General features: G+C 38.6%; 1 protein-coding gene across 2 annotated transcripts in view; it reads left to right on the top strand.

The window, feature by feature from the left end:
* flfl (serine/threonine-protein phosphatase 4 regulatory subunit 3 flfl) overlaps positions 1–22,006 on the top strand; it is a 76,258-nt gene that overhangs the window by 9,796 nt on the left and 44,456 nt on the right. For both annotated transcript variants that reach the window (XM_083137861.1, XM_083137862.1), the window contains exons 2-8: positions 955–1,156; positions 7,224–7,279; positions 10,626–10,724; positions 14,183–14,326; positions 17,732–17,936; positions 19,908–20,001; positions 21,325–21,505. In XM_083137861.1, coding sequence (XP_082993987.1) covers positions 1,015–1,156; positions 7,224–7,279; positions 10,626–10,724; positions 14,183–14,326; positions 17,732–17,936; positions 19,908–20,001; positions 21,325–21,505 — 921 coding nt within the window. In that variant the 5' untranslated portion in view covers positions 955–1,014. The remainder of the gene's footprint in view (positions 1–954; positions 1,157–7,223; positions 7,280–10,625; positions 10,725–14,182; positions 14,327–17,731; positions 17,937–19,907; positions 20,002–21,324; positions 21,506–22,006) is intronic.

Below are 22,006 nucleotides of genomic sequence, written 5' to 3'. Positions count from 1 at the left end.
AAACCCCGAAATTTGTTGGAACTTAAGCAAGAAATTCGACGTGTCCTCAACACACTTGATGGGGAAATGTGTGATTGGGTCATGGTGAAGTTCATGGACCAAGTGATTGCGTTTAGGGCTAGTGGGGTGGGGGTGGGTCATATGCCCAATATTGTTTTCCATGTTTAAACCTTAATATCTCCTGAAGAGAATGGTATGTTTTGTGCTTTTTTTTCCAAAAATAAATTTAATTTATAGCAACTTCAAATCCGGCGTTCTTTATGGATCACCCTTTATATACATGTATGCAAAGCAAGCAGGTCAACAATTGTCTTAGCTTGCTGAATGCTGAACTCCTACAATAGGGTCAGTCACAACCCTTTACTTAAGAATGAATAGGTAGAAAGTTGTGGGACAGGATGCATTTTGTGGTGTTAGTGTTATATAAGTAGTTCAGGTTTATGTTAATTTCGATGATAATTGTGCTGAATATGTAAACAGAATATTGAAGTTTACATGACCTTAGGCCATCCATTGATATTGTAGTTACATAATGAATATAGAGTTGCATCAAAGACAGATTTCATGACACACACAATGTGGTGAATTTATGGGAAGTTTGTAATATGTGAGAATCAGGGTTGAAAACTAGGCACTTGAACTTCCAAACCATTTTGCATGTAGACACAATTTTTTTCTGAATTAATAGAAAAAATGCCCAAAGAATTGTAGAGAAACATAAAAGTACTTGTGAAATTTCCACAGGTGGCAGTGTGATGTACCAACTCTGCTTTGAGCCTTGTATGTTTATCATCATATAGAGAGGGGAATGCAGCAAGAAACAAAAATGAATCTAATGTGGTTAAGATACTTCTTTTAAAAAAAGAAATACTACATGCTTTTAAAGAAACTATCAATATCATAAATAATTTTCCCTGAGTGGTTAATTTGCAATTGTATGACATTTTGTTTCAGGTAAAATTTCACAGGGATGTAAGGGAAGAAGCGTGTGCCAAGTAACAATTGACTTTGGCCATGACGGACACACGAAGACGTGTCAAGTTATATGCCCTGAATGCAGATAGACAATGGGATGATCGAGGGACTGGCCATGTATCATCATCTTATGTAGACAGACTCAAAGGGATTTCCCTTCTTGTTAGGGCTGAGTCTGATGGTAAGTAGTACTGCATTTAATAATTTCATATTGAGCAAACCCTATAGTGGGCAAGAATTAGCTGTAGATTGCATTATTCTTTAATTCTGTTATGAGTCAATTTGTTTTGTGTTACTCTCACTATGAAATAAATGTGCACATATTTGATTCGAACAGCATACAGTTTATTTTTTCTTAATGGTAACATTAAATCTACAACAGGTATTTGGATTCCAAACTACTTGGTACATATATATATATATATATATATATATATAATGGATAAAAGCAAGGAGGGCCAAAAGGGCTAAGTAAAAATCAAATAAGGTAAAAGGAAACACTCACCGGACAGTAGGAAAATTCAAAATTTTCGCTAATTTATAGCATCATCGGTGTGAGAAGAAACAGAAGACGGAACCGGAAGTTGGGGTCCTGCAGAGTTGCCAGGTCCCCATTGAAGAAGAAGCGGTGCGTAGAACGAAAAAAACACTGTTTCGTCACCAGGCTCGTCGTAAACTGTGAGTGTGTAGGATGAGTTGTGAGTGAGGGCGGGAGGGTGGGTGAGGGTTGGGCATTACTGGGTGGCCTTGTTCAGGCCAGGTGGAGTGGTTGCACTCATGGCCGATATATAGGCCCTCTCCCATCTTTTGCGAACAGAGGTGTTGGCTGGTTGGGGTAGGAGGTGGATGATCGCTACCCGGAAGCAGTCGTTGAAACTGATGTTGTGGTGGTTGGTGTGGACGGCGACAGTGAAGTCCAGGTTGTGGGTGGAGGAGCGGTGGTTATTGATGCGGAGGTTGAGGGCCGTTGATGTTTCCCCCAGGTAAAAATCACCACAGATATTGCAGGTGAGGATGTAGATGAGGTTTGAGGCATGGCAGGTCCCTTTGGGATGGAGGGTAAATTTGTCAGTGGCCGTGTGCACCTGGAGGGTGTGAGAAGTGATGAGGATGGGACAGGTCTTGCACCTGGGTCGGTTGCATTTATGGGCAGGGGGGTGTTGGATGTGTGGTGAAGGAGTGTTGTGGACCAGGATGTTTTGGAGGTTAGGGGGGCGTTTGAAAACCACCCTGGGTTTGTCGGGAAATATGTTTTTGGTTTCGGGATCACTGTGGAGGATTGGGAGAAGAGAGTGCAGTGTGTGCCTGATTTTGTTGAGGTGGGGATGATATTGGGTGATGAGTGCAGGTGGGTTGGTGGCGGCAGGTTTCTTGGTGGTAGTGGTATGTGAGGCAGCTCGTGATATTTGCTTGGTGACCAGGATGGAGGGATATCCACGGTTAACCAGGGCCTGGTGTAGGCGGAGGTTATAATTCTGGCGGGAGGTGGGTGAAGTGTTCAGGCGCTGTCCCCTGAGGGCCAGAGAGAATGGAATTGCTTTTTTGGTGTGGAACGGGTGGGAGCTGGAGAAGTGTAGGTATTGCATGTGGTTGGTGGGTTTTATGTGGATGGAGGTAGTCAGGTGTCCTCCCTCGATGTGCACGTCCACATCCAGGAAGGTGATCTGGTTGGGGGAGTGTGTCCAGGTGAATTTTAGGGAACGGAAGTGGTTAAGTTGGTCCAGGAAGGCTGACAAGGATGGTTCTCCATGTGTCCAGAGCACGAAGATGTCGTCAATGAAGCGGAGCCAGAGGAGGGGTTGGAGGGGTTGGGTAGCCAAAAACTCTTGCTCAAGTTGGCCCATGAAGAGGTTTGCATAGGATGGGGCCATTCTGGTACCCATGGCTGTACCTCGGATCTGTAGGAAATTTTGGTTTTCAAAGGTGAAGTTGTTACAAGTGAGGACAAGGTGGACTAGGTGGGTCAGGAAGTTGGTGCTGGTTTGGGTCTGCTATTGAGATAGAATTCTATGGAGCGGAGGCCATGGGAGTGAGGTATGTTGGTGTAGAGGGAAGTGACATCAATGGTGGCAAGGATGGTATTTGGGGGCAATGGTGGGAGGGTGCTGATTTTCTGGAGGAAGTGGTTGGTGTCACGGAGGTAGGAGGGCAGAGCTTTCACAAGAGGCTGGAGATGGGTGTCAACAAAGGCTGAGATTCGTTCTGTAGGTGAGTTATAGCTGGACACAATGGGTCTGCCAGGGTTGCCAGGTTTGTGGATTTTGGGCAATAGATAGAAGGTGGGGGTGCGGGGATTGTCGGGTATTAACATGGCGGTGGTACGAGCTGTTAGGCCTTCAGGTGGGCCGCGGGTGTGGATGAAGTCCCGGATTTTGGTGAGATGTTCGGCGGATAACACAACTGTGGTGGGTTTGTAGGTGGAGGGGTCAGCCAGCTGGCGGTTGGCTTCCGCCAGATAGTCTTGAGAGTTCAAGACCACCGTGGTGGACCCCTTGTCAGCTGGGAGGATTTTGATGTTGTGGTTGTTGCGGAGGTCTCTGAGAGCTTTCTCTTGGGGGGGATTGAGGTTAGGTTGGTTGTGAAAGTTATTTAAGAATGAGCTGTCAGAGGTGGTGGAAATGACGGCAGTGATGTATCTTTCCAAGGGGTGGTTGGTGGGCAGGGGGGGTGGATCTTGGGAGGAGGGGGGGCTAAATTGAAGGAGGCTCGGGTGGGTTTCACTGGTAGTAGTTTGGAGTGAGGGATTTTTGGCCCAGAAATGTTGCCATCGGAGGCTGCGAGCAAATGTGTGTATGTCAAAAAGTAGGCGGAATTGGTTGGGGGAGTTGTGGGGGAGAAGGTGAGGCCTTTGGATAAAACAGCTATTTCATCAGTGCTCAGTTTATGGCTGGATAAATTGAGTACAGTCTGGTTGTTTTTGAGTGGGTTAGGGTCATTGGTGGTCATGGATCTGGTAGGGGTGGGTTTGTCCGTGGACTGGTTGTTTCCCAAGGTGCGATGTATGGGAGTGCAGTTTTGGTTTTCAGGGTGGGTCTGTGGTGGTGTGGGAGGAGTGGGCAATGGTAGAGGGGGGTCGGGTAATAGCGGGCATGTTGGTGTGGGACTGAAATTGGGCGGCAGTGGAAGGGGAAGGGTGCAGCCAGTCTGAAAAGCTTGACGGCAGAGATTGGAGAGTTTTTGGAGGTGTTTAGTGTTAAGATCACTGGCAATGGAATGGGCGGTGTGCCAGAAGGAGTCTATTTTGTGATGGTGGTTACCTGGGGTCAGCAACAGGATTTTGGTAAGGGATTGAATAGAAATGGACAGTTCTCGGGTGCGATTTAGCTGGGATCGGTACATGGCGTGGGTCAGTTCAATAGCGAAATTTCTCGCTAGTGGGAAAATCGTGGGTTTTATGCTTGGGGGCATGGCAGAAAATGGCAGTTTGGGTGTTAGGCCTAATATCAAACATGAGTGCAGGAAGCGTGCATAGGACGTAGCTTTGGTGTAGGAAACAATAAGAGATCGCAGGCGGTTCAGTTGATAGGAGTTATACGTGAAAGGATTCATACCAAAAGTGGATAATAATGGATAAAAGCAAGGAGGGCCAAAAGGGCTAAGTAAAAATCAAATAAGGTAAAAGGAAACACTCACCGGACAGTAGGAAAATTCAAACCAACTTCCTGACCCACCTAGCCCACCTTGTCCTCACTTGTAACAACTTCACCTTTGAAAACCAAAATTTCCTACAGATCCGAGGTACAGCCATGGGTACCAGAATGGCCCCATCCTATGCAAACCTCTTCATGGGCCAACTTGAGCAAGAGTTTTTGGCTACCCAACCCCTCCAACCCCTCCTCTGGCTCCGCTTCATTGACGACATCTTCATGCTCTGGACACATGGAGAACCATCCTTGTCAGCCTTCCTGGACCAACTTAACCACTTCCGTTCCCTAAAATTCACCTGGACACACTCCCCCAACCAGATCACCTTCCTGGATGTGGACGTGCACATCGAGGGAGGACACCTGACTACCTCCATCCACATAAAACCCACCAACCACATGCAATACCTACACTTCTCCAGCTCCCACCCGTTCCACACCAAAAAAGCAATTCCATTCTCTCTGGCCCTCAGGGGACAGCGCCTGAACACTTCACCCACCTCCCGCCAGAATTATAACCTCCGCCTACACCAGGCCCTGGTTAACCGTGGATATCCCTCCATCCTGGTCACCAAGCAAATATCACGAGCTGCCTCACATACCACTACCACCAAGAAACCTGCCGCCACCAACCCACCTGCACTCATCACCCAATATCATCCCCACCTCAACAAAATCAGGCACACACTGCACTCTCTTCTCCCAATCCTCCACAGTGATCCCGAAACCAAAAACATATTTCCCGACAAACCCAGGGTGGTTTTCAAACGCCCCCCTAACCTCCAAAACATCCTGGTCCACAACACTCCTTCACCACACATCCAACACCCCCCTGCCCATAAATGCAACCGACCCAGGTGCAAGACCTGTCCCATCCTCATCACTTCTCACACCCTCCAGGTGCACACGGCCACTGGCAAATTTACCCTCCATCCCAAAGGGACCTGCCTTGCCTCAAACCTCATCTACATCCTCACCTGCAATATCTGTGGTGATTTTTACCTGGGGGAAACATCAACGGCCCTCAACCTCCGCATCAATAACCACCGCTCCTCCACCCACAACCTGGACTTCACTGTCGCCGTCCACACCAACCACCACAACATCAGTTTCAACGACTGCTTCCGGGTAGCGATCATCCACCTCCTACCCCAACCAGCCAACACCTCTGTTCGCAAAAGATGGGAGAGGGCCTATATATCGGCCATGAGTGCAACCACTCCACCTGGCCTGAACAAGGCCACCCAGTAATGCCCAACCCTCACCCACCCTCCCGCCCTCACTCACAACTCATCCTACACACTCACAGTTTACGACGAGCCTGGTGACGAAACAGTGTTTTTTTCGTTCTACGCACCGCTTCTTCTTCAATGGGGACCTGGCAACTCTGCAGGACCCCAACTTCCGGTTCCGTCTTCTGTTTCTTCTCACACCGATGATGCTATAAATTAGCGAAAATTTTGAATTTTCCTACTGTCCGGTGAGTGTTTCCTTTTACCTTATTTGATTTTTATATATATATATAGATGCACATGAGTATGAGTAGGTAAATTTATGTATGTCTTCAATACATTAAGCCTTAAGTGCGTGAGATACTGTTTTACCTTTTACTGGTCCGTATGAGTATCATTTTTTTAAATTTTGAAAAAATTATTAGTATTTAATACATGAAGTAGAAGTAATTGAAAATTGTTTTCAACTGGTTGTTTCTTGGTTCTGGTGAAATTATACTGACATAATTAAATAAGAAAGTTAAATAATGGTGAAAGTGATCTCAACTTGTAATGTTTTAGGTAGAGATAAAGCTTTTAACTTGGTCAGTTATCTTACTGATGTGAATCATGCTTTTATCTCATCTTATCTCTTATCGTAGCTTAAAAGAATAGTGTTGTCACATTACTATATAAAATATAATACAGTAATATTTTATGTAAGATGTGTCACCTTTGACATGCCTGTTGTAGTTACAATTCAGTATTTTACTGAGTCCAGTTGAGTTCTTTAGGAATAGCAAAGGAACTGAAGTGTAGAATGTACATAATTGAATATTTTGTAAGGTTGTAATTCAAACTGATTAAAATGTTCCTGTAAACTTAGAAAATATAACAATTCTGCCTACAGTGAGATTTTTTAAAGCCAAACTTTTTATATTAATAAATTGTACGGCTTAAGTTAGCAAAGTATATTTTGTTTTTGGGATAAGTACTATTGTAGCAGTATTTATATGGTGTACAAGCATGCAGAGTAAGTAAATTAGTAGTGCCATGTTATTGATACAGTATCATGCATTGATACTCATTTCCATGGTTTGTAAAGTTAATTATAGAATGTTCCAATTTCAATAAGAACAATGAATATGAGGAGAAGAGAACATTAAATGCAAATGAATACTGCTTGAAGAAGTAACATGCCTCATTCATGTGTCAGAAGTAGTAAGCATTTGGTATTTCCCATTTTCAACAGGCCACCAATTACCAACATTCTGTGTCCCAACGATTTCAGCTGATATAAGATAGTTCATTACGTTGTGTAATACAGTGTTATTTTTCAATGAATTGTTTTGTGACTACTTAACTTGTTTTTAATTAGTCCTTCTTATTGCAGGTTCTCTTCTATTGGAATCTAAAATTCAGCCAGATACAGCATACCAAAAACAGCAGGTACGGCTTTTTTTGTCATAATATCCATATGTATATAAATATTAATGAGAATTGTTTCTGGAGTGGAAAATGTTGTTAATTTCTTTCCGTTTTGATGTACTCACATATATCTTTCTGAAGATATACACACAGTAGAAACAATTTTTGTTAATCATATTTGTATGACAACTGTGGCTACATGTACAATTTGCAAACACTTAATTTGACGTATGTCTGACCAAACCATTACGGTTACCGGTGTCAGTATTCTTACTGTTTTCCACCAGGAGCGATTCCAATATTTGAAAATTGTAATAATTTAAAGTAGTTCAGAATATTTATAAGTTTTAATGTATATCTTTTCCATGGAAACTATACTATGCTGTAAAATATTCATAAGGCAAGCATTTAATATGTGTACGTGTTTGTAGCCAGTAATACAGGGTTGCTACACTTCTTTTCTTGTTTCATATAATGAATCGGCCATTTCTTCGTATATACATATTCGTGAGTGTAAAACAAAGTGGCCTTTAGCCAGAACATTCATTGTAATTCACGGAAGAAAGGACCCAAAAGAATTGGGGGAGAGAAGCGCTTCTTAGGGGGGGGCTTGGCCTATCTCCCGACTGCCGATGCTTCTCTCTCCATTCCATTCTTTCCTCATAGACTCTCTCTCTTCTCTCAAACTTAACCCCCTCTTCCCTCTCTTCTGTCACTCGTTTTCCCTTTCCTTTTTTCTCTTTTCTTTCTGTAGACCTTGATTAACATTCTGATAACACTGTCCAACAATGGTTTTGTTAAAAGTAAAATTTCAACGGTTCTTTATGTTTTGCCACCTGCTGATTCCGAAAATGAAGTCAGAAATTGTCAATCACCCACCATTTTTTTGTAACAATAAAAATATAATTCTGCATTATTATTGCAGCATGCAGTCCATAATTAGCTGATTGGTAGGCAATATTTAAAATATTTTCATGCTCCAACAATACACTAGTAACTTTATGCCATTGATGTCTGCATGAATGACAACAATTAAACTTGTTAAACAATCCAACTGAAAAATTTGACAATGATTAACTTTTCAACACAATGCTGTGATTTAACTGCTATGTCTAGTTCTCATTTCAATAGCAAGTTGTCTGGAGGAAAGAAGCTTTCCTGAGTGTTCTTCAGTTCCAGTGAGTGTTTCGAAGCAAAAGTGAAAGTGTTCCTAACAAATGTAGCAAATTGCATAATGATCCTGATTTTGTGGGGAGTGTTTCAACAGCTGAACCTCACTTAATAACTCAAGAGGATCTTAACGATTTAGTTCGAAATCTAGAGTTACGTAATGGTAAAGCAGATCTGCTTGCATCGCGATTAAAAGGATGGCATTTGTTGGAGAGTGACACTAGAGTTACTTTTTTCCGGCAACGCCAAAAAGACTTTGTAGATATGTATGCTGAAGATAAGGACCTTGTTTTCTGTTGTAACATCGATGGTCTATTAGAGTCACTAGGTGTTGTCCATAAAAGTGAAGAATGGCGTTTGTTTTTAGACTCTTCGAAAACAAGTTTGAAAGGAGTGCTACTGCACAATTGAAATAAATATCCAAGCATTCCCGTAGCATATTCCTGGGGCATGAAGGAAAGTTATGAAAACATGAAACTGTTATTAACAAATATCCAGTACTGTAAGATATGTGGAGATTTAAAAGTTATTGCTATCTTCTTAGGATTGCAACTAGGTTACACCAAATTTTGCTGTTTCCTGTGTAAATGGGACAGCAGAGATAGAAAAAAATCATTATGTTAAAAAGAACTGGCCGAAGAGAGAGTCACTCATCGCAGGACAGGAGACTTTTGTTCATCCACCACTTGTAAGTTCGGACAAAATCTTACTGCCTCCTCTCCACATAAAGCTTGGTCTGATGAAGAATTTTGTAAAAGGAATGGACCGCGAGGGTAGTTGATTTATCTTCTTCAAAGAGAGGTTTTCGCTAATTACTGAGGCGAAACTAAAAGAGGGAATATTTGTTGGCCCTCAAATCAGGAAACTAATGAAAGATAATGATTTTGAAAAGAACCTAAATGAGCTGGAATTGGCTGCTTGGCAATCTTCAAGAAAGTTTGCATAAATTTCCTCAGAAACTACAAGTCAGAAAATTACAGAGAACTTGTCAGTAATTTGATTCAGAACTATCATGCTCTGGGGTGTAATATGTCTGAAGATACACTTTTTAGACTCTCATCTCGTTTCTTCCCGCAAAACCTTGGGACAATGAGCGACGAACATGGAGACCATTTCCACGAGGATATTGGTGAAATGGAAAGGCGATACCAGGGAAAATGGACTCCAAATATGTTGGCAGATTTTTGCTGGACACTAAAAAGAGATGTTCCTCAGGCAAAGTACAGCCGAAAATCAAGTTCGAAGACATTCTAGATATGCCATTGTAAATAATATTGCATCGTATCGCTATAAGGCTATATAAGATTTGTATGTACCCTGTTACTCAAATTTCATGGGTGATGGATAAATTCTGTAATTAGATTTGAAATCAGCACATCAAATTCAATTAGAATCACCCCCAACTTCTCTTTTAACAGACAAAAACTTCAATTTTGTTGGACAGTGTAATATACAGTATTCAAAGTTTCCTACATCTTGTGATTTCTTGTACCTTCCTTCATTACTATGTATTTTTAATTATACTCGTATTTTCTCTTGTGGGTGTGCGAATTACTCACAATTACAGAATAACAAGCATTCTTAAAAAATATTTAAAAAATACTAAACTTATTTTACTTACTGTTAGTGAGTATGTAGTATGGATGAAGCGATCTCGCTAGTCAAGAAGGAACCTGATGAAGGGAACAGTTGATTCCTGAAATGTTGTTTGAAATAGTACATACTCACTAATCGTAAGTAAAATAAGTTTGGTATTTTTTAAATATATTTTTTTAAATATTTTTGAAGAATACTTATTATTTTTTAATTATATCAGTTTGGTGGATACGTGGGAGAAGATAATCTATTCTAAGCAATTTGGATATTGCTCCATGTAGGAGTTTAAAATTCGATTGATTTTGTCACCTTGGTACAGTTTGACTTTACATTTCATGTAGCCACAGGTTGGAATATGTTAAGCACACTGTAATTCTCCTTATATAAGTTAGTTATCCAGGGAACATGAGAAATAAATCTGGTGAAATTACATACAAAACAGTATCTGTATATAATTTCAAACAGTATATTATTTACAAGCCATTGATTTTGGAGGTCATGCCGTGAACTTGTAAAAATATTTAAGATTATCAGGATGCTTTGTTTTGTGTTGTTGCTTCTAGAAACTTGTTAATTGTTGATTTACTTTATTTTTTTTCAGGATACATTGATTGTTTGGTCAGAAGGGGACAATTTTGATCTAGCACTTAGCTTCCAAGAAAAAGCTGGTTGTGATGAAATTTGGGAGAAAATTTGTCAGGTGAGAAAGCTTTGCAATTTTTTTAATGCAACATGTCTGTGAATTAATGAATGATTAAAACAACCAGTGGGATTCATTTTTGACGTGGTGTCATACACACAATTATGTGTGAAGAGATAAAATTCAACAGGTAGATGCAAGAACAATCATACCAGAGTAAGTACTATAGTACTGAGCATGTGCATCATTGTCGTATGAACAATGTTTTCCCTTTGGTTTTGTTGACAAGAAATGACGTCTCACGTATTTCTCTTTATGTACAACCTTTATTTACACCGCTGCCCTTCTCCGTATATACATTTTTCCATTACAGATCCAATATCAACTGCTCCAATTGCCTTTTGCCCCATAACATAGAGAATTGCACTTCTCAGGACTTTTCTCTACGAGCGCACTATTTACCATAGCGCTAACCTGCCCCCGCAGTTTATCACGCAGAGGTCCCTACGCCGTCCTTGTATTAAGTGCAGTACAACTTATTAGAGCTATTTACCAAAGCGCTAACCCACCCCTGCAGTTTATAACTCAGAGGTCCCTAAACTACGGCGATCACTATGTATTTCTGTACATCCATAAAAACGGCCTCACTCCATCGGGCCTTGTATCAAAGTCTCTGCGAGCCTGGGATTCTGAGATATGAGAGAACGTAACAAGTTGAAACCGGTATTTATACCTCTGACAAACGACCTGCCCCCCCAAACCACCGGGGCAAGATCCTATTGTTACCTTTCAAAGGGGAAGCCGTTGAGGGAACACAAACGTTTGCTTCCTGGACTACCGAGCAAAAGGCAACCTAGGCAGAGCATGTACACCGAAATACACTTTTACATAAATATTTCCCTTTTTGCAGCTGTGTGGATAAAAGCCACACAGCAGTTTCCAACCTGGTAACTTCTCGTAAATATATCAACTTTTTATGACCTGGTGACGTTGGTACATAATCATTGCTGCTCAATTTCATATTGCCAGCTCTGTGTCTAACACATAGGGGCATGCATATTTCGTTTTTGACGAAAAAACGAAATTTGAAAAAACACTTTGTAGAGTTAATTTTTCATGTTTTTGAAAGGTGTGAGATGCATTTTTTGACCATGTTTTGTCACGAAATAATGCGAAATGAACTGCAAAAAGCGAAATTTACTCTTCAACACGAAATTTAGGGACCGACGCGGCACCTTCCGAGGTCTGAATTATCCTGAGAGTTATGCAATTCCCGGAAAATTGATTAATTCTGCTGTTAGTGTTGGAGGACCAAAAATTGACTCCTTTACACAGAAATAAACTTAATACTCGGATAACTACATAAATGGGCTATTAGAAGTAAAATGTTAATTCTGTGGAATAAGTGTAGTTTTTAGATCAAATTTAGGATTATATTCACAATTTTAAAACCAAAATGTCTTTTTATATACCACTTTTGATCCAATTTTTCACCGCTATAACACCAATATTTTATTTTATTTACCGCTTTTGAACCCGAAATTTACCCAGTTTTTATACCGAAATTTTGCTTTTATATTTACCAAAAATATGTGCCTCTACTAACACAATAGTGGTAGACTTTCAGTCTTGCCGCTGATGTTTCTGGGTTTGAGTCCCAGCCTGAGCATTCTTTGAGAGTGTCCCTTCATCATTTTCATCTATCACTCATCCTCGTCGTCATGATTAGACAAAAGTGACAGAAAAATTATTCTAAATACAAAATTGAATTTCATGTGTATCATAATATGAAAGGTTCTCAGCCTTGTAATTCATATAAGCCATTTTGTTACTAAATCTTATTTTTTGGTAATTTTGTGTGGTTATAGTTGATTGTTTAATGATTATTTAATAACATATTGTAACTTGGTCTCACTATTAAAATAAACAACATTAAATCGTATTAAGTTAAGTTTAACACTACTTACGTGAGTGAGCATGAAACTTTTGTGGAACGACGTTTCAGGGTCCATCCTCCGCCTTCTTCAGGTTCGTAATATTTCCCTAAGTACTTAACATAATGCCATGTTGGAAAAAGGGAGAAAGAAGAAAAGAAAACCCAGATGGACAAAAAGGTGTATATAGAATAGAATGCGAATGTGGCAGGGAGTATATCAGGCAGATGGGAAGAAGCATGCACATGAGATGGGGAGCATGAAGATGACATTAGAGAGGGAGTCCCCAAGATAGGGTCATCAGAGCATATTATAAAGAGTGGGCATAAAATCGTAAAGAGAAAGGTCATCAGGAAAGAGGAGAATAAATTAGGTAGAAATGTTTACGAAGCCGCGAATATTTGCGTAGGAGGAGTACAAAACTTAACAGGGATGATGGCAATTTGGAAGAAGGGTGGTTAAGACTTTTAAAAAAATGACGTAATAGGAGGGGAAGCAGCTTTCATCTCATATCAGATTGGAGTTGTTCACCAGTGCTGGCTGTGCAACTGACGTGGTTTTTATCGATTTTACGAGTTCCCGTTTTTAAGTGTTTCAATTGAAATGGGTGGTTTGTCTTGACGGGATTTTTAATATGTGGAGTTTTTTAATTAGGAATGTGTCAGGGATATTCTTAAGTCTTTTCAACCCTATCCTCAACCTAACCCTCTTTTAACACTTTTCAACGTGCACTCTGTTCAGTGCTTAGGAAAATATATTACACACCTGAAGAAGGGGGCAGTTGGACCCTGAAACATCGTTCCAAAAAAGTTTCATACTCACTCACGTAAGTAGTGTTAAACTTAACTTAATACAATTTAACGTTGTTTATTTGATTATTTAATTACCAACATATACAAATCAGGCTTCTTTGGAATTCAGTTTGGTTGTAGTTGTTTGTATAATGATTTAACACTGTGTCTCAAGGAAGTGCAGTGGTAGTGTCGTCACCTTGTAATCAAGGGGGGGGGGTCTGGTTCGATACCCGGTGGAGGCTCATAGTGGTCCAGATCCCACTTTAAAATGTAGATCCAGTCCCGATTAGCCTTAATGTGCATAAAGTGGACTTACAACGCCAACTCAATCAATCATGGAAATGCACTATAATTTTTAATAATTCCAACAGTAAGTACTTGTTTATGCAATTGTATTATGGTGTGCTCATTTGCTACATACAAATATCATTATTTGTGCATGTGCAAAAGAAGAACAGAACTCACTGAAACATTAATTATGTTTTACAAAAACAGTGCTTTCATCATAAATAATTGTCACAATTAACCAAAAGTTGCAGGAAAGCAACTTAGAATTTTAAAAATCCATCGTCAGACTTGATTGTTGTAAGCCTCACTATCACTTTGTGGATATACATAGGACTTTAAACTATAGGCCCAGTCATTATCATATCTGAGCACAAAAAAGTAGATTGAATCTTTGACCAATGAAAATACAGTGTCACTCTTAATGAATGTTATCTGTAATTTGCAGTTTTTGCTTTGCACCAACATTTGCATGCATTTATAATTGTGATCTTTTGCATTTCAGGTTCAAGGGAAGGACCCTTCAGTGGATATCACACAGGATATCGTAGAAGAATCTGAAGATGAGCGCTTCGATGATATGTCAGATGCTGCCCCTCCTATTGAACTTCCACCATGTGAACTCAGTCGATTGGAGGAAATCAATGAGGTTAGACATTGTATGATGTATGGCTTTGGCAACTCAAACATGAGTCACGTAGTCTTTTATCACGTATCCTTTCATCACAGTATGTCCATGTAGACATCTCCCTTTGTTTGCGAAATAGCATAAACCTCAAAACTTGCCTAAATTTAAGAACCACACAATCCACTCTGAAGCCTTAAGCCACCCCCGTTTATGCCAAGTCCCATGATATAATGCAAAGATGCGCGGAAAAGCAGATAGTCACGGCTGTGTTTGTCACTTGAGAGACTGAATTAAAAAGAAAAAAAGATTTAATAATAATGACGTTCTATACCCCTAACAATCCAATCACAATGCGACAATACTAAAGGAATAGTTCCACAGATATGAGCTCAACTATAAGATTAAAATGACACATACATTATAGATACGAGAATGTCCAGCATACGTACACGAAGTCCCCCCTTCTGTAAGTAAATGTTCATTTCATGATTAGCATATACATGGTCAATTACAATATGTGTATTCATGTAAAATAATGACTCGCCAACTTAAGCTTTTGTGCAAATAATAAGAAGTCATTTATTCAACGATGATTCATGTAACATTAATGAGATACCAAGAATGAACCTATCCGGAAATGATAGAGTACATCATTATACTAGATTTGTATATGTTAGTTTCAAACCGTTGACCTTTGAATTACAAGTTCCGATTGTATAACCAATATTACACTTGTTTGGTCAAAATACACTAACCTGTCATACATGAACTGACTACAATAGAAATCGTAAGCTTTAGTAAAGTCTTATTATTCCAAGCTATCTTCTAGCTGTTGTTGCTCCTGAGATATACGAATTTCCCGATTTGGTTAGCATTCAATATTAACTTGTTACAGTTCTAATTGCCTTGAGTTTGTTAATGAAACTCGAATTTGCCTAGTTGGCAACAGCGTATTTCTCGGCCGCGTTTACTTTTATTAGCTACTTCTCCTTTCCAGAAACAGGACACACTCAACGTACATTTTTAAGATTTCCACAATAATATACTATCACATTGAAAGCAAGTAGTTTGCAAGAAAAGTAGAAACATTAATGCAGTGTTTTCTAATGCTACTTCTTTCTGACTGAAGATTATTGGCTCACAACGCTGCAAACGAGAGAAAGTCTTCTTCGTACTTATTAATACAAGTTAATAACTGTGACTATCAACATGACATGCAGTTTGTGTAGTTACATACCTACATGAACATAACGCGTAGCTTGTGTGGTTACGTTTCGATATGAACATTCCATCACAAAATTAGACTATGATTTTCGATCTTTCTTTTCACCACAAGAAAGCTAAATTTGATCACTCGATGATTGCGAGAAAAATTATCCACATATCATGCTGGGATTCGTAATTCGTCGAGTTGGTGAGAACAATCACTCATCCTTACCTGCCGTGTCAAAGATGCACACGTGCAAATACGTACAACTTAGGCCATTTCACTTGCCAAAATCTCTACCACCTTTACTTTCCCAATCGAAGCTGCAGCTGCACTCAGAACTTCAAACTTTCTAGAATGGTTCACTCAGAACTTCAAACTTTCTAGAATGATTCGTAATCTTAGAACCAGGCGAAAATACACTAGGAAGGCACACCAAATTTGTCCATTTCCTCCACCCTTACATCGACGTCATTGCTCCCAAAAAAGCACACAACAAGAAGCCATGCATTGCCACTTCACTCCACCTTGCTACCAAGTATAAATACCATAGGATGCAAATTTTATTGTTCAACAATCACTGCTAAGTCTAAACATTGCATTCGAACACTTCGCAATAATGGACTTTTGAAATTACAATAACCATAAGCGGATACAAGTACATCTGTTCGGGTTTATTTTCTTGGTTATTCCGCCACACTATTTTTCTCCTTCGCATATATCTTGTATTCACACAGAATACCTACCCAACATCGCCAATTGTGATGTATAAAAAAAGATAACAAACATGGTGTTATAAGCATAATTTCGTTAAATGATTTCTAATTTAGCCAGATACTTTAGTAACAACGTCTGCTAAACTTTTTTAATTGAAAACGACAAATATCGATATTATTATGACAAAACTTTCACTGTTACATTTAATAAATTGTGATGTCAGAGCCATCTTGTGAGCACATTTTCAGACACTCTATTACACCTTGACTAAATAGCCGAATGACCCAACTTATTGTTCATCTTTTAATGTTTTACCTTATATGGCTACATATGACCTATCGTCATAATTGATTTTGTAAAACTTAATAATTATTTTAATTGACAATGTAGGTCGAGGACCTGCTTAAATTAGGTTATTATTTCTGAACATCTTGAAAGAAGTGCTTGGAAGTGGGCCAAATATGTTCATTGACCTAAATGTTCTGCAGAAGCCTAAAATATTGAATGCAGCTCCTGTGCTTGCAGGGAATGTATATTTTTATCATATTTGTAAACATTGGTTTTCCACAACAGGTGCTAAAAATTAGAGAAACTTAAAAAATTTGGTGTAACTGAAGCCATTTCTTTCATATTTCTACTCAGAAAATTAATTTCGTAAACCAAAGCTAAAACATTAGGGATGAATTGAAAATATATATTTTTTTTTTGCTGCAACTATTAAATACTAATGTAAAATTTCCAGATAACCAATCTCGCAAATGTTCCTTCAAGAATATGAACGGTTCATTAACTTCTTTAGTTTTTATATACAGGGTTGGCACAAAGAAATCTTATTTTGGGGAAGCGACTGTGCCCACCCTTTATATAACAGGATAAGTGAAATGAGTTGTGCTTTGAAAAGAAAACTGCATATTTAGCTTTACTTTACAAAACATGGCCATATGAATTGTATGTTTATATCCATAAAAATGTATAAATATTGCAAACTTCTGCACTAAGTTACATGTAGATCGCTTATTTTACTGATACACCAATATATCTATATTAGATGATACCAATTTTATCTGTCTCATTCCTACTGGAAATCTGTAAGATCATTTGATTTATTGATTTACCTCCAACAGAAAACAAAATGTCCAATTACAGGAAAGCCTACATTGCTGTACATGCATATGGTTACACACATATACAAAATAAAGTAAGGGTATCCAACTGTAGGAATGGATTGACACTAGTGCCAGTTCAGAATGGTATCGACTTAGTCTAAATTAATTGGATTATGATTTTTGTCGCTGACTTGTCATATTACGACTATAGGTAATCATCAAATATTTTAAATTTCATCCATGAATTTAACATTGTTCATTATTTGAGAATGCTGCTTTCCTGATAGCTCAGTTGGTTAGTGCTATCATGAATGGCACTTCAGTATCTACTTGTAGAACAAGGCTTATTTATGTAAATGTGTACAGTATTAACTCAAGTTCATCATATTTTCACAGCTTATGGGCAGTTGTTTGACGTCACCAGCGAGAAAAGAAAAGTTGGCAGTTGCAATAGAAAATGAGTGTTACATAAAGAAGCTTCTAAATTTGTTTCACATGTGTGAAGACCTAGAGAACCTTGAAGGCTTACACCATTTATATGACATTTTTAAGAATATTTTCTTGTTAAACAAGAATGCACTTTTTGAAGTCATGTTTGCAGGTAAGTTTTAGTTGAATAATTATGATCACTTAGCACATATGATGATGATAATGTTTGTTTGGTTTTTATAGAAAGAAAAGAAATACTTTAGTTACTATAGGAAAATGAAACCAGTAACAAAATGGCCTATCCTTTGTTTGTATTTTTGTTAATTAGCTTTGCTTTTCTGTCACTAATTGTGACGGTGACTGTTGAGGATGAGTGATGGATGGTAAGATAAAATTGATGATAGGTAGAGGCACATATTTTTGGTAATTAAAAATGCAAAATTTCGGTACAAAAACAGTCGATTTCGGGTTCAAAAGCTGTAAATAAAATGAAATTTCGGTGTTATAGCGGTGAATAATCACATGAAAAGTGCTATATAAAATGACATTTTGGTTTTAAAATTGTGAAAATAATCCTAAGTTTGATTTAAAAACTGCACTTATTACACAAAATAAACTTATCCTTTCTAATAGCACATTTATGAAGTTACCAGAGTATTAAGTTTATTCCTGTGTAAAGGGGTTTATTTTTGCTTCTCAAATATTTACAGCAGAATTAATCAATTTTCCGTGAATTGCATAACTCACAGGATACTTAAGACTTCAGAAAGTGTCACGTCGGTATATAAACGGTAAATTTCGTGTTTAAGAGTTAATTTTGCTTTTTGCAGTTCATTTCGCATTATTTCGTGACAAAACATGGTCACAAAATGCATCTCACACCTTTCAAAAACATGAAAAATTAACACTAGAATGTGTTTTTTCACATTTCGTTTTTTCGTCAAAAATGAAATACGCATGCCCCTAATGATAGGACATTCAGAAAGAACACTCATGCCCAGATGGGGAGGTGTACGCCCGCTTAATATGCTTGACCACCTAGCCAGATAGACTAACTTTTGAATATTTGTTAAAAAGGTTAAAAAAAAAGGTTGTCAGGAAAAGAAAAGATAACAGTTGCCTTGTCACAATGTCATGACTGGTCACCAGCCAGACATGGATAGATATGAATTGTAATAGGGCAACAGCTACCTTAATTTTAAGGTGGAGGCACATAGTGTTTTGGATATGTAGGTCCAGTCCCAATTAACGTTTCTGTGCGCAAAGTGGACTTGAAAGAAAAAAACTTAAACCTTAATTTTAATTTCTGACGACCTTTTTACTCTTTTGACAATCTACCTTTTATCATGTCTTCACGTAATTGTTATGTACCCTCCTATGCAAAAACTAGATGATTAATGTAGTGAAGGCTTGAGGAAGTTAAGGCCCATACCAAAACTGTGAACATTTTCATTATCTTTATGTATATAATTTTGTTTTTGATATTCTTTTAGGCATTGTGCTTTCATCCAATCTTGCTGCATGACTGCCATTGTGATTTAAATTTTACAAACTTCTCTGTTTTTTAATCTGTATCTGATTAAATATGCAAAAAAGTTATACATGGCTATAATCCCACCTATCAAGAGGCATGGACCAGTACTAATAATAATAAACCAAGTGTATGCCACATAAATGATGGATTTTTTTATATACAGTAAAACCTCAATTTTATGTTTTTCGGAGATCCAGGTAAAAAAGGATGTGGGCAAATTAGAACACCCAGGCAAATTTTATAACATTACTTTATTCTGTCCATGAAGATTGGATGTGTAATGTGGAAAAATGTAAAATTTCACTGTATTTGGGTCTTTGAAACAGAGCAGGCTTTCTTTCCTGTTACTGGCCAGAGTTTCATTCTGTAGTATTATTGAATATCCATTACTTTTTTTTACCCACTTTCAAATTACTACTTATTAAAATCATGATCATGAAAGTAAGTTAGTAATGATGTCCTCTTTCTCTCATTTTATGCTTTCTTCCTGATATTGTGTATATCCCACCCCTACTTACCTGCCATGTTTGTATTTTATTAGAATAATATTTTTTTCTTTGCTTGCAATGAGTATGAGGTTCTGAAATGTCATTTACTTTTGTTTTGCAGAGGAAACTATATTTGATGTTGTTGGCTGCCTCGAATATGATCCCTCCTCGCCTGCACCAAAACGACATAGACAGTACCTGAAACAAATGGCCAGGTGAGATAGTAATTACTTTAAGATATGTTGATTATGGGAAGTATGTTTGCTTCTCATTATATGAAAGGAAGTCTAATTTTTTGTATCAAGAATTATAATTCCACGTTACTGCTGGAAAAATAATGTAATGAAAGGTTTGTGGATTTGGTTCCAATGTAAGCACGTTGCACAGTGCTTCAGATCCCATTTTGAACTGTAGGTCCAGGCCCAAATAACCTATCTGAGTGAAAAGTGCAAATTTTTGCAAAACAATACAATGACTTGTGATCTAGCATTTTTTATGGGAATAAGATTGTTAGATCTGGTAAAATGTTAAAACAGAAATATGATTTTTCTGATGATACATGTGAATGATTGTGAAAATTTGTTTTGAGTTGAATGTAATACAATACAAAGTATAGTTAATTCAGATTTGTTTGTTTCCCAGGCAACTTTTAACATCCACAATCTAAACCATTGCCAGCTTAGCAAAAAAGATTGATTGATTGATTTAGTTTATTTTACTTCGCGTTTTGTGCCTCTTGGCCAATTTTGTGAAGATGGGGATGAGTGATGAAATGATGAAATTGATGAATGGACAATCACAAACAACTAAGCCCAAGCGGGATTCGAACCCGGGACCCTTGGTGTCGCAGCACAATGTGCTAACCACTCGGCCACAGGGTCTGGCTTAGCAAAAAAAAAAAGGCCCTTCTAGAAGGCATGGATTGTTTGTGAAGTTGAAAAGTTATTGATCTAAATGGTTTGCTCACTAGTGAACGTAGGTGAAATGCAATTTCATTTGTCCCGTGGAAGAAACGTTACATTGTTGTTTTATCTTTTCTTGAATGTAACTTGTTACAAGTTCCCTTTTCTGTCAAATATGCGGGATTTTTTCCACCTGTTGAAGTGGCTCTGGCACCCACCCAGCATCGTATAAAGTGGGTACCTGGAGGAAACTGGGGGTTAAAGGTGGCCAGGGGCATGGTGCTGATCACATTACCCCCACCTTCGGCCGTGTGATGAAGAAAGTGTGGGGCCCTAACCCCACACCCCCTTTACTCCTTCATGGCGTGGTGCATAGCATAGGGGAGCACTTTACTGCTTTTTTTTAACTTGAATGAAGTCTCCTTTTAACATTTTTTGTTAATGTTACCTAAGTATTTGAAATGAGAAACTGACTTGAGTAGTTATGATTGATATATTTTGTAGCTCGATGAATTTTATATTTTCTTCCCATTACAAATCCCGAGGTATGATTTGGGAATGTGGGAACTATTTTACACTGTTTGTAACATGTTGCAAAAAGGTGAAGTTTTCATTGTATGCACTTTTCCATTTCAGGTTTAGAGAGGTTATTCCCATCACAAACCCAGAACTTCTATCGAAAATTCACCAAACATACCGGGTACAGTATATTCAAGATGTAGTACTGCCAACTCCTTCTGTGTTTGAAGATAATATGCTTTCTACATTATCGAGTTTTATTTTCTTTAACAAGGTGGAGATAGTGTCACTAATACAGGTAAGTGTATTTATAGATTCTGTAAGGAAATGTTAAATTATTGACGTTAAAAATTCTGTCAGCGAATTTTGACAACATCCAGTCTCAAGAGTATAGAGTGACCACAAGGAAAAAAACCTTGGACGAAAAGTCCCCACGCAGCTTTCCTTCCTTCCACTCAGGCCATAAGGAAGCATGGTCCACTCTCCCCCTCCCCTCCTCGCAGGAGTGCGGTGCACAGGAGTTGCGAGTCTGCACATGTAACGAGTGCACTCACGGTCCCCGAAATGACGTGTCAAACATACCCCGGCACGGGGCCAAACGTCGTTATGTGTACAGGAAACCGGTCGAGACTCACGGTCCAGTTATTAAGTTCGGTACTGAGACGGTCGTTTATCGTCATACTATTGCGAGGCGGAGATTAATACCTTGAAAAGTTACACTGTTTTGTTTACCTTTGATATGTAGATTCGAACAATCATAAAACACTAATAGCATAATATCTGGTACCTGAAAAACGTC

The sequence above is a fragment of the Lepisma saccharinum genome, chromosome 16, assembly GCF_977018435.1.
Source record: "Lepisma saccharinum chromosome 16, izLepSacc3.1, whole genome shotgun sequence".
NCBI classification, from domain to species: Eukaryota; Metazoa; Arthropoda; class Insecta; order Zygentoma; family Lepismatidae; genus Lepisma; species Lepisma saccharinum.
The sequence above is the reverse complement of the archived record's forward strand: the minus strand, read 5'-3'. Positions and strand labels throughout refer to the sequence as shown.